General features: G+C 40.3%; 3 protein-coding genes across 4 annotated transcripts in view; 1 reads left to right on the top strand and 2 right to left on the bottom strand.

The window, feature by feature from the left end:
- Positions 1-802, bottom strand: part of scd (stearoyl-CoA desaturase (delta-9-desaturase)) — a 6,706-nt gene extending 5,904 nt beyond the window's left edge. The window contains exons 1-2 of the mRNA XM_014006990.1: positions 671-802; positions 164-424 (exon numbers count right to left, since the gene is read on the bottom strand). Of these exons, the coding sequence (XP_013862444.1) occupies positions 164-407 (244 nt within the window). The 5' untranslated portion in view covers positions 408-424; positions 671-802. The remainder of the gene's footprint in view (positions 1-163; positions 425-670) is intronic.
- Positions 803-1,420: 618 nt separating this feature from the next.
- On the top strand, positions 1,421-6,395 carry dnajb12b (DnaJ heat shock protein family (Hsp40) member B12b). Its single transcript, XM_014006989.1, has 9 exons — positions 1,421-1,723; positions 3,194-3,371; positions 3,449-3,594; positions 3,668-3,841; positions 3,933-4,000; positions 4,132-4,241; positions 4,594-4,766; positions 4,862-4,982; positions 5,085-6,395. Exons 1-8 carry the CDS (start codon positions 1,591-1,593, stop codon positions 4,978-4,980), a joined length of 1,101 nt encoding a protein of 366 aa, XP_013862443.1. The 5' UTR covers positions 1,421-1,590; the 3' UTR covers positions 4,981-4,982; positions 5,085-6,395.
- A 3,014-nt stretch (positions 6,396-9,409) lies between these two features.
- ddit4 (DNA-damage-inducible transcript 4) lies at positions 9,410-11,166 on the bottom strand. 2 transcript variants are annotated; one of them, XM_014006988.1, is made up of 3 exons: positions 10,971-11,166; positions 10,549-10,759; positions 9,410-10,457 (listed from the first exon to the last, which is right to left on the bottom strand). In XM_014006988.1, exons 2-3 carry the CDS (start codon positions 10,724-10,726, stop codon positions 9,955-9,957), a joined length of 681 nt encoding a protein of 226 aa, XP_013862442.1. In that variant the 5' UTR covers positions 10,727-10,759; positions 10,971-11,166; the 3' UTR covers positions 9,410-9,954. The 2 variants fall into 2 exon arrangements, with proteins under 2 accessions (XP_013862442.1, XP_013862441.1); XM_014006987.1 differs by having other exon boundaries at positions 10,549-10,762; positions 10,971-11,163.
- Between the last annotated feature and the right edge of the window lie 703 nt (positions 11,167-11,869).

The raw sequence follows: 11,869 nt of genomic DNA, 5'->3' as shown, positions 1-11,869 counted from the left end.
GATGGATGGATGGATGGATGGATGGATGGATGGATGGATGGATGGATGGATGGATGGATGGATGGATAGATGGATAGATAGATAGATAGATAGATAGATAGATAGATAGATAGATAGATAGATAGATAGGTAGATAGATAGATAGATAGATAGCCTTACTTACACCAAAGCAAGGTTAAAAAAGAGGCTGAAGGGATGAGGAAGACGCCGTACACAGCTCCTAAGTGCAACAGAGACATCATTATGACATTTCTCCAGACGATGATCCTGGGGGGCTTGGGGCCCTCCTTCTCCCTGTATGTGGAGTCGAACGCGTCCTCCACCCCGCCGGATGTGTCTGAACACACGGCCCCGTTCTGGCTCCACTTGTGCTGCTGCCTTTTCTCCAGTGTCTCCGTCCCCGTCATTTTGGATGAGTGATGCTCTGAATTAGAAACAAATAAATAAATAAATAAAACGAAATAATAGCCTCTGTGTTTGTTTGCAGGTCAAATAAAACGCTAAAAAAAAACGTTTATATTTTTAAGCTAGCAAGATTGTCAAGATGCTACTGAACGAGAGATGTTTGGATTTAAAAAAAAAAGGGAGAAGAAAACATGATGTTGATTTTGGGTGTAGCAACACGTGACGTTGCATAACAGTGATGTAAAAACGTATTTTAAAGACTCACCGAAGATAAGCAGACGGACGACAAAAGATTCGAGGTGGTTCAAACGGAGAAGATGCCGATCCGGCTGACCCAAAATTACAGTAACCCAGAAAGACGGAGCGATGGTCCGCTCCGCAGCGAACGCATCAATGAGAGATGGAGCTCGAGCTGCGTCCGACCAATCAGAAGCTCGGATGCCGCCTCGAACTCGCGCCCTGATTGGCTGCAGGTTTATCTCCTGTTCACCTTTTTATTCATGCTGCGGCCAGCCGACATGTATATTTACCTCCACCGGAGAGAAGCAGCTGCTGTTTTTTCCACCGCTGTGCAGACTTGCAGCTCTAATTTTTAAACTACGCGTGAATAATACGAATTCATATCCGAGTAACGAGTTGAGACGAGTACAGCGAAGCACAGGATAGAAAGTATACGCAAAAGCTTATTAACAAATTAATAATCACGCATACTATTTTAAATATATAGCTTTAAAAGTGATGTATCTGATTAATTAGATGTGCATTTTGCTTTAAGTGTTTTGTTTACAGGTTTTTGTACTTTGCATTTTAAAAATGACATTTTACAACACAAAGACAAATGTGGTGTTGAACTAAAAGAGAATTGCTAATCATAGGACAACATCAAATATAATTTAATTCCARTTTAATCAGGATTAATACATTTCTATGTTTCCACAATCATGACCTACATTTGAAAATCTGGCTATTTGTCGCCATCCAGTGGACATGTAAGGTAAGACAGGGGATGGTTGATCAAAAGAAACATCCGCTGAATGACACAGGCAAACATCAAAACGGATCCGAATACTGATAAATTATTTCTGTATCTGCTGGCTGACATTAGTGTGTCTGCAGCAGCCACGTGGTGTCACCCAGACAGCAGTGCATCCAGTCGCAGATGCTGATGCTGCTGATGCTGCTGCCATGGAAGTAAACAAGGACGAAGCGGAGCGCTGCATTGACATCGCGACCGCGGCTTTAAACAGCCACCAGCCGGAAAAGGCGTTAAGGTTCTTGGAGAAGGCGCAGAGACTCTTCCCGACAGAGAAAGCCAAAGGTAAGAGAAATAAAAATCAAAGCGTCGAGGGGGAGGAGGGACGCCCCTGCCGCTGCAGCAGCATCACCTGCATCCCGTTGAAGCTGCGCATCCCTGGGCCTTTAGCCAGACAGCTAGCTGSCTCAGTTATCAAATAATTAAAACACTTAAAATTATATTTGCAAAGATCATAAAGGCTATTTAACAAATCGTGCCTAGGCTTATATTAGAAATCTATAAAACAGCAGGGCTACAGCAGAAATGGGTGTCCTATTACTACAATTCCTAAATAGCATCTTGCCTTGATTTTTAAATATAACTCTTCCTGGTTTTGGCCCAAATGCACACATAAAACACACAGCAGACAAACATTAAATGTGAGCACACACACACAAAAAATAAATTATGTTATGCATATGTTTGTGGCATCCATGTGCTAACATGTTTTTCAGATTTACTAGAAAAAATATACTTTAATACTTTCTTAAAGTGCCTGTGACATCAGACTTTTGTATTACATATGAATGCATTTTTAGAAAGAGGACATTGATAAAATATTGCAAAATTAATTTCATGTCGCTGAGATGAACAGCTGTTGAGATATTTGCATGTGATGAAACAGGAAGTGATGTCAAAGGGGAACGTCTGCATGTAAACAGAGCGTTGTTACAACAGCCAACAACACAGGCTGTAGAGAAGAATCTGATGTTTGTTTAGATCATTTTGAGTCACTGTTACAGAGATGAAGAAGAATCAATGTTCAAATAATAATGTTTCAGTAAACAAAGACCAGAGAGTTTTCTTTGTTAAAGAGTTCCCCTTTGATGTCACTTCCTGTTTCACTTTGGCTGAGCCAAGTTCAAAAGAAAATATGCCAGTWATGGGACAAAATGGGTTAAATCATGTGTATTATTCCAACTTTCTTAAATATAAAGATGTTTTCTTTGACTTTTTGTATTTGAAGAATATGCATGTCAAATACACTTTAAGTTAGGTAGGTTGGTATAATTAATTCACCAAAGTCAAAAGTGGTTCTGTGGTTAAGATATGTTTCTTTTAAAACAAATTTGGCATCGTCCGTTAGCCCTCAGAGAATGTGCTGAGGATGACTCTCAGCTACTACCACACCAAGTTCAGCTTTGTAAAACTCCAAAACTTTGTGTTGGCTAATGTCGATAAGCTGTGGCGGTCATCTTGAATTGTCTTCACTCCAAAAGTTAATGGGTTTTAGATGTGCAGCCATCGATTACTCTCTGAGAGCTTCATTAAAATTCACCCATCCATTCACAAGTTAGTAGTGTTAAAACTTTAAGCAAAAACATTGCAAAGTATGTAGTGCTCTGAGGATTTGTTAGTGGTTTTAGCTCAATATCCGTATAATAGTCAGAATTAAGGTCAGTTGGCCGTGGCGGCCATCTTTAATTGTGTTGAGTCCAAAAGGTAAAGAGTTCTATCCAATGTTTCTGAGAGTTATGAGACATTCTCTATCAGCACTCCTAGATTTAATATCCAGGAATGGATTCAGTCCAGGACGAGGTGGCCACTCGGACTTCAGTGGGGTCTCGGGGTCTCGACAACGACAGAACACCAAGGAAGATCCCAAACCCGAAGAGAAGCTTCCAGACAACTCCAAACCCTACACTGCAGATCAGCTGGCTGCAGTTAGAAGGTACGGACTCGCTGGAACAGGATGCAGACATAAGTCAGTCTTCGTGCAGCACTTAACATTTCTAACCGTGCACCCAGGATAAAACAGTGTAAAGACTTCTACGAGATTCTCGGGGTCCAGAAAGACTCCTCGGAGGACGAGCTGAAGAAGTCGTACAGAAAACTCGCTCTGAGATTTCATCCCGACAAGAATCACGCTCCGGGCGCGACCGAAGCGTTTAAAGGTGATCTCGTCGCAAACGTTGCCGTCACACAGGGAAAATGTGGGTGATTTCTACATACTGTGCTCCTCCACAGCTATTGGAAACGCTTACGCTGTTCTGAGTAACGCCAAGAAGAGACGACAGTACGATCAGTGTGGAGAAGAGGGGAGACATCCGTCAAACAGGGGCCAGGACAATGGAAGCTTTGAGCCGGACATTTCACCTGAGGACCTCTTCAACATGTTCTTTGGAGGAGGTTATCCTTCCAGTTAGTGTCACTGTTTTGGGCATTCTGTTTCCCACTAAGGATGGTTATTAAGATGCATCTGCTAAAAGCTAAACGTCCTATATTATTCTAGGTAATGGTCCTATATACACTAATGGACGAATGCGGAACCAGAGGGAGCGAAGAGAGCGACCAAGAGATGTGAGTCTAACTTGCAAACAATGTAGTTTGTGGTGCTTGCCAGCAGGGGGAGACATTTAACCGTTTTACAAATTCAACCTTTTTTTAAGGAGATCTTTTTTTCTCTGCTTGCATGTTGTTTTCTTTTGCAGGGAGGTCTGGCTCTCTTCGTGCAGGTCATGCCGATCCTTATCCTGGTTATAGTGTCTGCTCTCAGTCAGATTATGGTCAACAGCCCCTCCTACAGCCTCAGCTTCAGGCCGTGAGTGTCACCCACCTGAGAAGGGTGTAAAATAACATAATGAAGGTGTTTTCTGCATAACTAAAAAGAAAAAAGAACTACCACAAGCGTTTGATTCAATTTTTTTAATATAACCCATAAAGCAAATGATTGTGAATATATTTTTTAAAATTATTTAGCTTTGTGTTGCCTCAGTTTATTCTGAATAATCCCATGGCTCTCAGGCCTCAGAGGCAGTTTTGTGTGAAATTCATCATCACTTTAACAAAGAGAAGCATTTCTGAAACTGCAGCATAAGCTCTGGTCACAAAACTTCCTCTGAACTGACCTGACGTGCACCCGTGCTCGATCTGTCCTTCCTGTCTGCTCGCAGGTCAGCAGGTTACTCCCAGAAGAGGCTGACCGAGAACCTGAAGGTGCCATATTACGTGGGGGAGCATTTCTCCAAAGAGTTCACCGGAGTGAATCTGAAGAACCTGGAGCGATCGGTGGAGGATGACTACATTTCAAACCTTCGCAATAACTGCTGGAAGGAGAAGCAACAAAGTATGATTGCAATCAGTCATTTTGCAACAATTAAATTTTTTTATGCTTTGCTGCCACTCACGTATCACATGACTTCTTTGTGCGGTTTGCTGCAGAGGAAGGCATGCTGTATAGAGCTCGCTATTTCGGAGACACCGAGCTGTACCAAAGAGCGCAGAGGGCTCGAACCCCGAGCTGCGTCAAGCTGTCCGACATCACCGCCTCGTTACATTAAAAGCACGTTTTCCCAAAGACAATTGATACCAACAATTTATTATTTTTGTCCTCCTTTAAAACAAAAGTCAAAACACTCCTTTCCCCCATTCTTTTTGTCTTCAGGTTTCCAGAACCCTCACAAGACACAACTGGCTGTAAATACTGAAGCTTCAAGAGATCAGGGGCTAAAGACGGCTGAACCTTCACCGCAGGCTGAAACCAGATCTGTGGAGTTTTACATTATGAAATTAACTGAAACATTTCTATATATTGTGATTAACTTTAAAAGAAAAAGCCATTTATCACATTTATACAGCCAAACAAGATGTCGGTTTGGCGTTTGGCGAATGCTTTGGTTTTGACCGGAAGCCGTAAAGCTGACAAAGATCACTTCACCTTTGAGAAAGCCATGTGAAACCAGAAACTCCTTTAGTTCTAAATAGTGATGCAGATGCTACTAACGCAGCAGCTCAAAAGAAAAAACCTACCACACTGAATGCTTCCTTTTTATTTTGATGCAGTTGGATAAGCGAAGAAGACGTCTTCGCTGTCTAAAGCGCACTTTTTTAAACTATGCAGGAACCTTTTTTTTAAACATCCTGGACACTTGAGCACCTGAGATTTGTCTTTCCTTGTCGTGTATGTGTGAAATAGAAAATGTTGGGATTTCTTTTCTTTCATTCTAGGAAGGGCAGATTTTTAGTGTTTCTTCACTTCTCAGTAGTTACCAAAAAGGTGAGACGTGTGCCTACGAACCGAGAAACTACAGCAGATTGTGCGACCACGTCATCGATGTTGGGATGTTGTGTAGAACGGAAATAAAAAAAACAGGATGATTTGTGAAGCTGGACCATCCATCAAGTTATTAGTGTACAAGCCAAGCCTCTCTGATAGTATGTGGGTGCATTATTGATATGAGCAGCACATTTGAAAAGCATCAATATACAGGTTTTAGATTATACTTCCATCCAGAATATGTCTTTTTTTTTAAAGCAAAGCCTTGCATATTTCATAATATAGTTTGGAAWATTTAAAAAACAAGAACTTTTTCAGTCCCTAAACATTTGCAGACTGCTGAAGACGTAAACATGATCAACTTTCAGAGAGTAATGCTCACATCCATTTCAAAATTACCTTATTTTTCCTGAACATTTGATTTTTAATGTTTCGTTGTGTAAAATACGAGTTTATGAGATTCACAAATCAGTTTTTATTGATGTTTTATTCAACGTCCCAACTTTTTAAGAACTGAGGTTGTAGCTCTGCACCTATGACGTCTCAGATCTCATCTTAGATCATGGCACGTCATTTGTTCTTTGTATTTATTTAACAAATAGTTGAACAGATYGAGATGAAAAAAAAAAACWGAGATCTTGCTCCCATTTTCCACCTTGTTTTTAACTCCCAGAGGAAAAATAAATCTGTATGCCCTAACGTGTTGGATGTGAGTCATTGCTGCGCCCCGAACAAACACGAAGGAGAGAAAACAAAAGCTCAGTCAGCACAAACTGTGCCGGCAGGCTGACTCAGGCTGTGGAAGTGGACGCATGGCAGCGTGCACGTTCACACGTACAGAGACGTGCAGTGTGACGAACAGCCGGAGCAGTGTCACATTCTGTTTCTCTAAAAATATGTTCAGCTGTTTGTGGCAGATGTTGCAACCCTGCGCTGACAGTGCTTTCTTTTTTCTTTTCTTTTTTTCTAGTTTAGAAAACTTTTCAACACCATGTGTTGCTCTTATACTTGTCACTTGTTCYTTTTACGGTACCCTTATAACCATGTAATTACAAGGTAATAAAAATGGTAATTAAATGTAAATACTACCTTATTACCATGTAATTACGTGGTAATTAGGGTACAAAAGAAAAAACTAATGTTAGAAAAACTACCTTTATTGGGTAACTACAATAAAATTACTATTCAAATGTAACACAACAATATATTTATAACCAAAACTAAATTTTGGGGTTAGTGGTTAATTGCAATAAAATACAAATTTAAAACTGTCCAAATTACCTACTACTTATGCACTGTAAAAAATAAAATGTTGGATTTACTTAATCATGTTACGTTACCTAGTTCCACTTAACTGAGTTGAGTAAATTCAAAGCAATATACCAGTTTTTCAACCAAAGAACATGAGTATATTGATTTGAATTAACTCAGTTAAGTGGAACCAAGTAACAAAACATGGTTAAGTAAATCCAACATTTCATTTTTAGAGTGTGTAGGTGTTACATAGTGAATTGTAATATATTACCAGGTAAGTGCTACATTACTGCAGACAATTACATAGTAAAATTGTTCCCTAATTACCATGTAATTACATGGTAATAAGGTAGTAGTTACATGTAATTACCATTTTTATTACCTTGTAAATACATGGTAATAAGGGTACTGGCAAATGACAAGAAAGCCTAAATATTCAACCTTTCAAATGATAAATAATGGTTATAAATACATGCTTAGTTAGCTAGAAATAGTTTTTAGAGTAACTACGTTTCAAAAGTTTTCTTCTATCTTGACTGGCGTAAGCTCTTGAAATACACGAAGGGTCATTAAATGATAAAAAGGCAAGAAGCTGCCAGAGCTAACTGACTTTGAAAAACACAAAAACTTGGTGAAGTTGTAGCTGAGACTCATCCACAACAATGAGCACTCATACAGTGGGTAAAATAAGTATTGAACACGTCAACATTTTTCTCAGTAAATATATTACTAGAGGTGCTAATGTCATGAAATTTTCACCAGATGTCGGTGACAACAGGGAAAAAGTATTGAACACATGAAGAAAGGGAGGTGTAAAAAGGCATGGAAAGCCAAGACACCAGCTGAACTCTCTCAGTAATTAGAAAGCAAGTCTGTCCCTTGTCAGTGCAAGTTAATATCAGCTGGTTCAGTCCCRAATGATGGCCAGGTATCACACAAGAACCATCTGATGATGGGTAAAAGTAAAGAGCTCTCTCAAGACCTTCACAACCTTATTGTTGCAAAGCATAATGATGGCATCGGTTACAGAAGAATGTCTAAACTTCTGAAGGTTCCAGTGAGCACTGTTGGGGCCATAATTCAGAAGTGGAAAGAACATTATTTCACCATAAACCGACCACGACCAGGTGCTCCTCACAAGATTTCTGACAGAGGAGTGAAAAGAATCATCAGAAGAGTTGTCCAAGAGCCAAGGACCACTTGTGGAGAGCTTCAGAAAGACCTGGAATTAGCAGGTACGATTGTTTCAAAGAAAACAATAAGTAATGCACTGAACCACCATGGCCTGTATGCACGCTCACCACGCAAGACTCCACTGCTGAAGAAACAGCATGTTGAAGCTCCTTTAAAGTTTGCTGCACAACATTTAAACAAGCCTGTGAAATACTGGGAGAATATAGTCTGGTCAGATGAGACCAACATTGAACTGTTTGGATGCCAGAATACACATCATGTTTGGAGGTCAAATGGCACTGCACATCAGCCCAAAAACACCATACCAACAGTGAAGTTTGGAGGTGGGAACATCATGGTGTGGGGCTGTTTTTCAGCATATGGTACTGGCAAACTTAAATTAATTGAAGGAAGGATGAGTGGAAAAATGTACAGAGACATTCTTGATAAAAATCTGCTTCCATCTACCAGGACGATGAAGATGAAATGTGGCTGGACATTTCAGCAAGACAATGAGCCCAAACACAAAGCCAAGGAAACTCTCAGTTGGTTTCAGAGAAAGAAACTAAAGCTGCTGGAATGGCCCAGCCAATCACCTGACCTGAATCCAACAGAAAATCTATGGAAAGAACTAAAGATCAGAGTTCATAGAAGAGGTCCACGAAACCTTCAAGATTTGAAGACTGTTTGTGTGGAAGAATGGGCCAAAATCACACCTGAGCAATGCATGTCACTAGTTTCTCCATACAGGAGGCGTCTTGAAGCTGTCATTGACAACAAAGGCTTTTGTACAAAGTATTAGATAAATTTCAGTAAGTGTGTTCAAGACTTTTTCCCTGTGCCATTCCACATTATTACAAATAACTTCATTTCTGGACATTTATGGTTTGATTTCTTTGTATGTATGGATCACTTGGGTTGTTACCAACATCTGGTGAAAATTTCATGTCATTAGCACCTCTAGTAATATATTTACTGAGAAAAATGTTGACGTGTTCAATACTTATTTTACCCGCTGTATATATATATATATATGGTCACAACTGATTACATAAATATTTATTATACAATGTGTAATAAAAAGTTTGCATCCAATGACGGATTCTCTTTTAGAAAAATTCTGTTTATCTTCCCAGTTGGGATTTTAAACTAATATCTTTATAAGCTAACTCTGACATTGATTCCATCTGTAGTTTTTTGCATTTTGCAGCAGAGAATTGTCCTTTTGATTATACATACAGGTCATTCGGATACAAGTTTTCTAAAATGAGAAGGGAAGCCATCAATTTTTTTTAAAAAAAGAGCAATAATTTATTTGTGATCACAAAAGTACAAAATAAAACTGTGCAATGTTATGACAGTTCAAACGTCAAATAAAGCTGAAAGCAAGAGGTCCAAAGGTGACATTTTAGCCATAGCTTGCACATAAAAACAAGCACGAATAGGCTTTTAATCAAGGAGTGACAATAATCCAAATGTGATCAACTGGAGTACATTCACTATATGGTCAGGTAACAAGAAAAAAAAGACAAGAAATGGTCTTCAGTTAAAACAATGCAACTAGCTGCCCTTTACAGAGTTTCAAAAGAAACTGAGGTACACACTTTAATACTTATGCCCATTTACCAGACAAATGGTTTGAAATGTTTAATTGTGAGCAAGTGATGAAGCAACACCTGCTCTTAGTACCATAAACATCAGCTCATTTACAGTACGAAAAAAAAAAAGGCTACATCATGCCAAAGTCCATTCTCACGCATCTAAAGAYATAAAGTTGAAGTTCGAAGGCCCTTCTGTGAGCTGTTATTGTCAGCTCGGACATTTATTCCGTTCAACATTCCTCAATGAGCAGCTCTTCAGAAGAATACAGTTTCTTCTTGATCACACGAAAACTAGTGCTGAGTTTAATAGCTTGTCTGACAAYAGGAGCCGAGGGAGACTTGGAGAGGAACAGTCCTTGAAGTTTAGGCCACAGGCCGCTGGACTCTAGCCTCAAGACCAGAGTGAGCTGGAAGGTGGGGACAAGGTAGGGGTCCACAGATAGCTGTCCTATGCTCTCACAGACGGCCCCTTGCTCCACGCAAAGGTCGATGAGGGCCCCTCTTAAGCCGCAAGGCTCGCTAGCTGCCAGGTGAAGGAGCTCCTGTCCGATGTGCTCCAGGAGTTTCTCTGGGATGAGCAGTTTGCTACATCTCAGGGCGCAGTCTGTGTTTTTGGCWTCTCTTAGGCTTCGCGCAATCAGATCCACCACTTCTTTCAGGATGGTCTCCTCCATCGGATCGAAGAACAGGTCGTCGTCACACGAGGGACTAAGGTCATTGGAGATATCTGACCCTGGAGAAGAAATGCAACGTTTCAGAACTTAATACGTACACAGGGAATAACTTTGAATAAGAATCAGACAGAGCTGAATCACTGCGCTCACCTGAATCTGACAGATCACTCCTGCTGCCATGGTTGGACCCTGACCCAATGCTGGAGCTGTTTGTGTTGAAATCAGCCAGTCTTTGGACCAGTTTGCCCCAGGACAGCCTTCTGGGATGGCTGTCCACGGGGGACGGAGGTGTGTTGCAAGTGTCCATTGGGGCAAAGGCTTCAGGCATTATTGTCCTCTCTGCAGTATTCAACAGCTGCTTCTGCTTTTTAAAGGGAAACAAAGGGCCACAAATAAACACTACTATCCCAYGAGTTGCAATTAAACTAAATGGTGTAAATTTAAACCGCGGCTTGATAATAAAAGCATTAAAAATCWAATGACATGAACACTTCGGTGTTAGCAAGTAGCATTTTGTTCATTTAAAACAAGTTTAAACCAACAAAACCGACAAATATTTATATCGTACTTACAATTTAGGTGAATACAGCTCCTTCCAAGTTGGTTGTCTTTGATGCAGAGAAATATTTGAATAGTTTATTGTTTCTATCTGCTGTCTGAAAACTTCTACCTACTGCTACTCCTCTGTCCTCTCACCAGCTRCCGAGCTCCGCAGTCTGACCCGCAACAATGTTTATATACGAGAACCGAGAGACCACACCCCCCGCCTCCCCGTCAGCCAATCAAAATCGGGGGCACGCCATCTGAGCTGTATCTTGCCTGGTAACATGCCAGCAGCGGAGAAAGACAAACAAGAGGAAATGAGGTGGGTGGGTGGAGAAGGGGGYTGTGGGCCAGTGTAGTGGAAATGTACAGAGACTTGTTGGGGCTTGCAGGCGCCGTATAACGTTTCTTTTGTCCAGCATCCCCAACAAGGTCCAATATGTTTTATGCTGTTTGCGCACTCTGTCATAAAAGCATAGAATTGAAGTCCATGCATGCCTGGCCACACTGGCTCAGTGTTGCAGTATACATTACGTCACCTGTTTTTCTCAAAGCATTACATCAGAATTTTTATCTGCTTCATGCGGGCACACAAAAGGCTGCACAATAGAACACCCGTGAGAAAAAAAATAAAAATAAAAAAGTCAACATTGAAAAAAACATTGCCCTCAAATATGCAAAAAAAAAAAAAAAAAAAAAAAAAAAAAAAAAAAAAAACATAGACCTATAAATTATAATGCATGCATGCATGCATGTAAATAGGCCTTAACGTATAAACATTTCAGCCTGTTAATGTTTTGATGAGTTTATATACTTAGCATAAAAAGGAAGGGAACTGGTGTTTGGTAGATTATTTCTTTGTTGTAACAATGCTACTTGGCAATAAATCTTATGCCGAGCACCTGACTTTTGTGCTAAGTTAATATAT

Source organism: Austrofundulus limnaeus, unplaced genomic scaffold, assembly GCF_001266775.1.
Source record: "Austrofundulus limnaeus strain Quisiro unplaced genomic scaffold, Austrofundulus_limnaeus-1.0 Scaffold39, whole genome shotgun sequence".
In the NCBI taxonomy this organism is placed as follows: Eukaryota; Metazoa; Chordata; class Actinopteri; order Cyprinodontiformes; family Rivulidae; genus Austrofundulus; species Austrofundulus limnaeus.
Note: the sequence above shows the minus strand (reverse complement) of the source record. Positions and strands in the feature narration are given on the sequence as shown.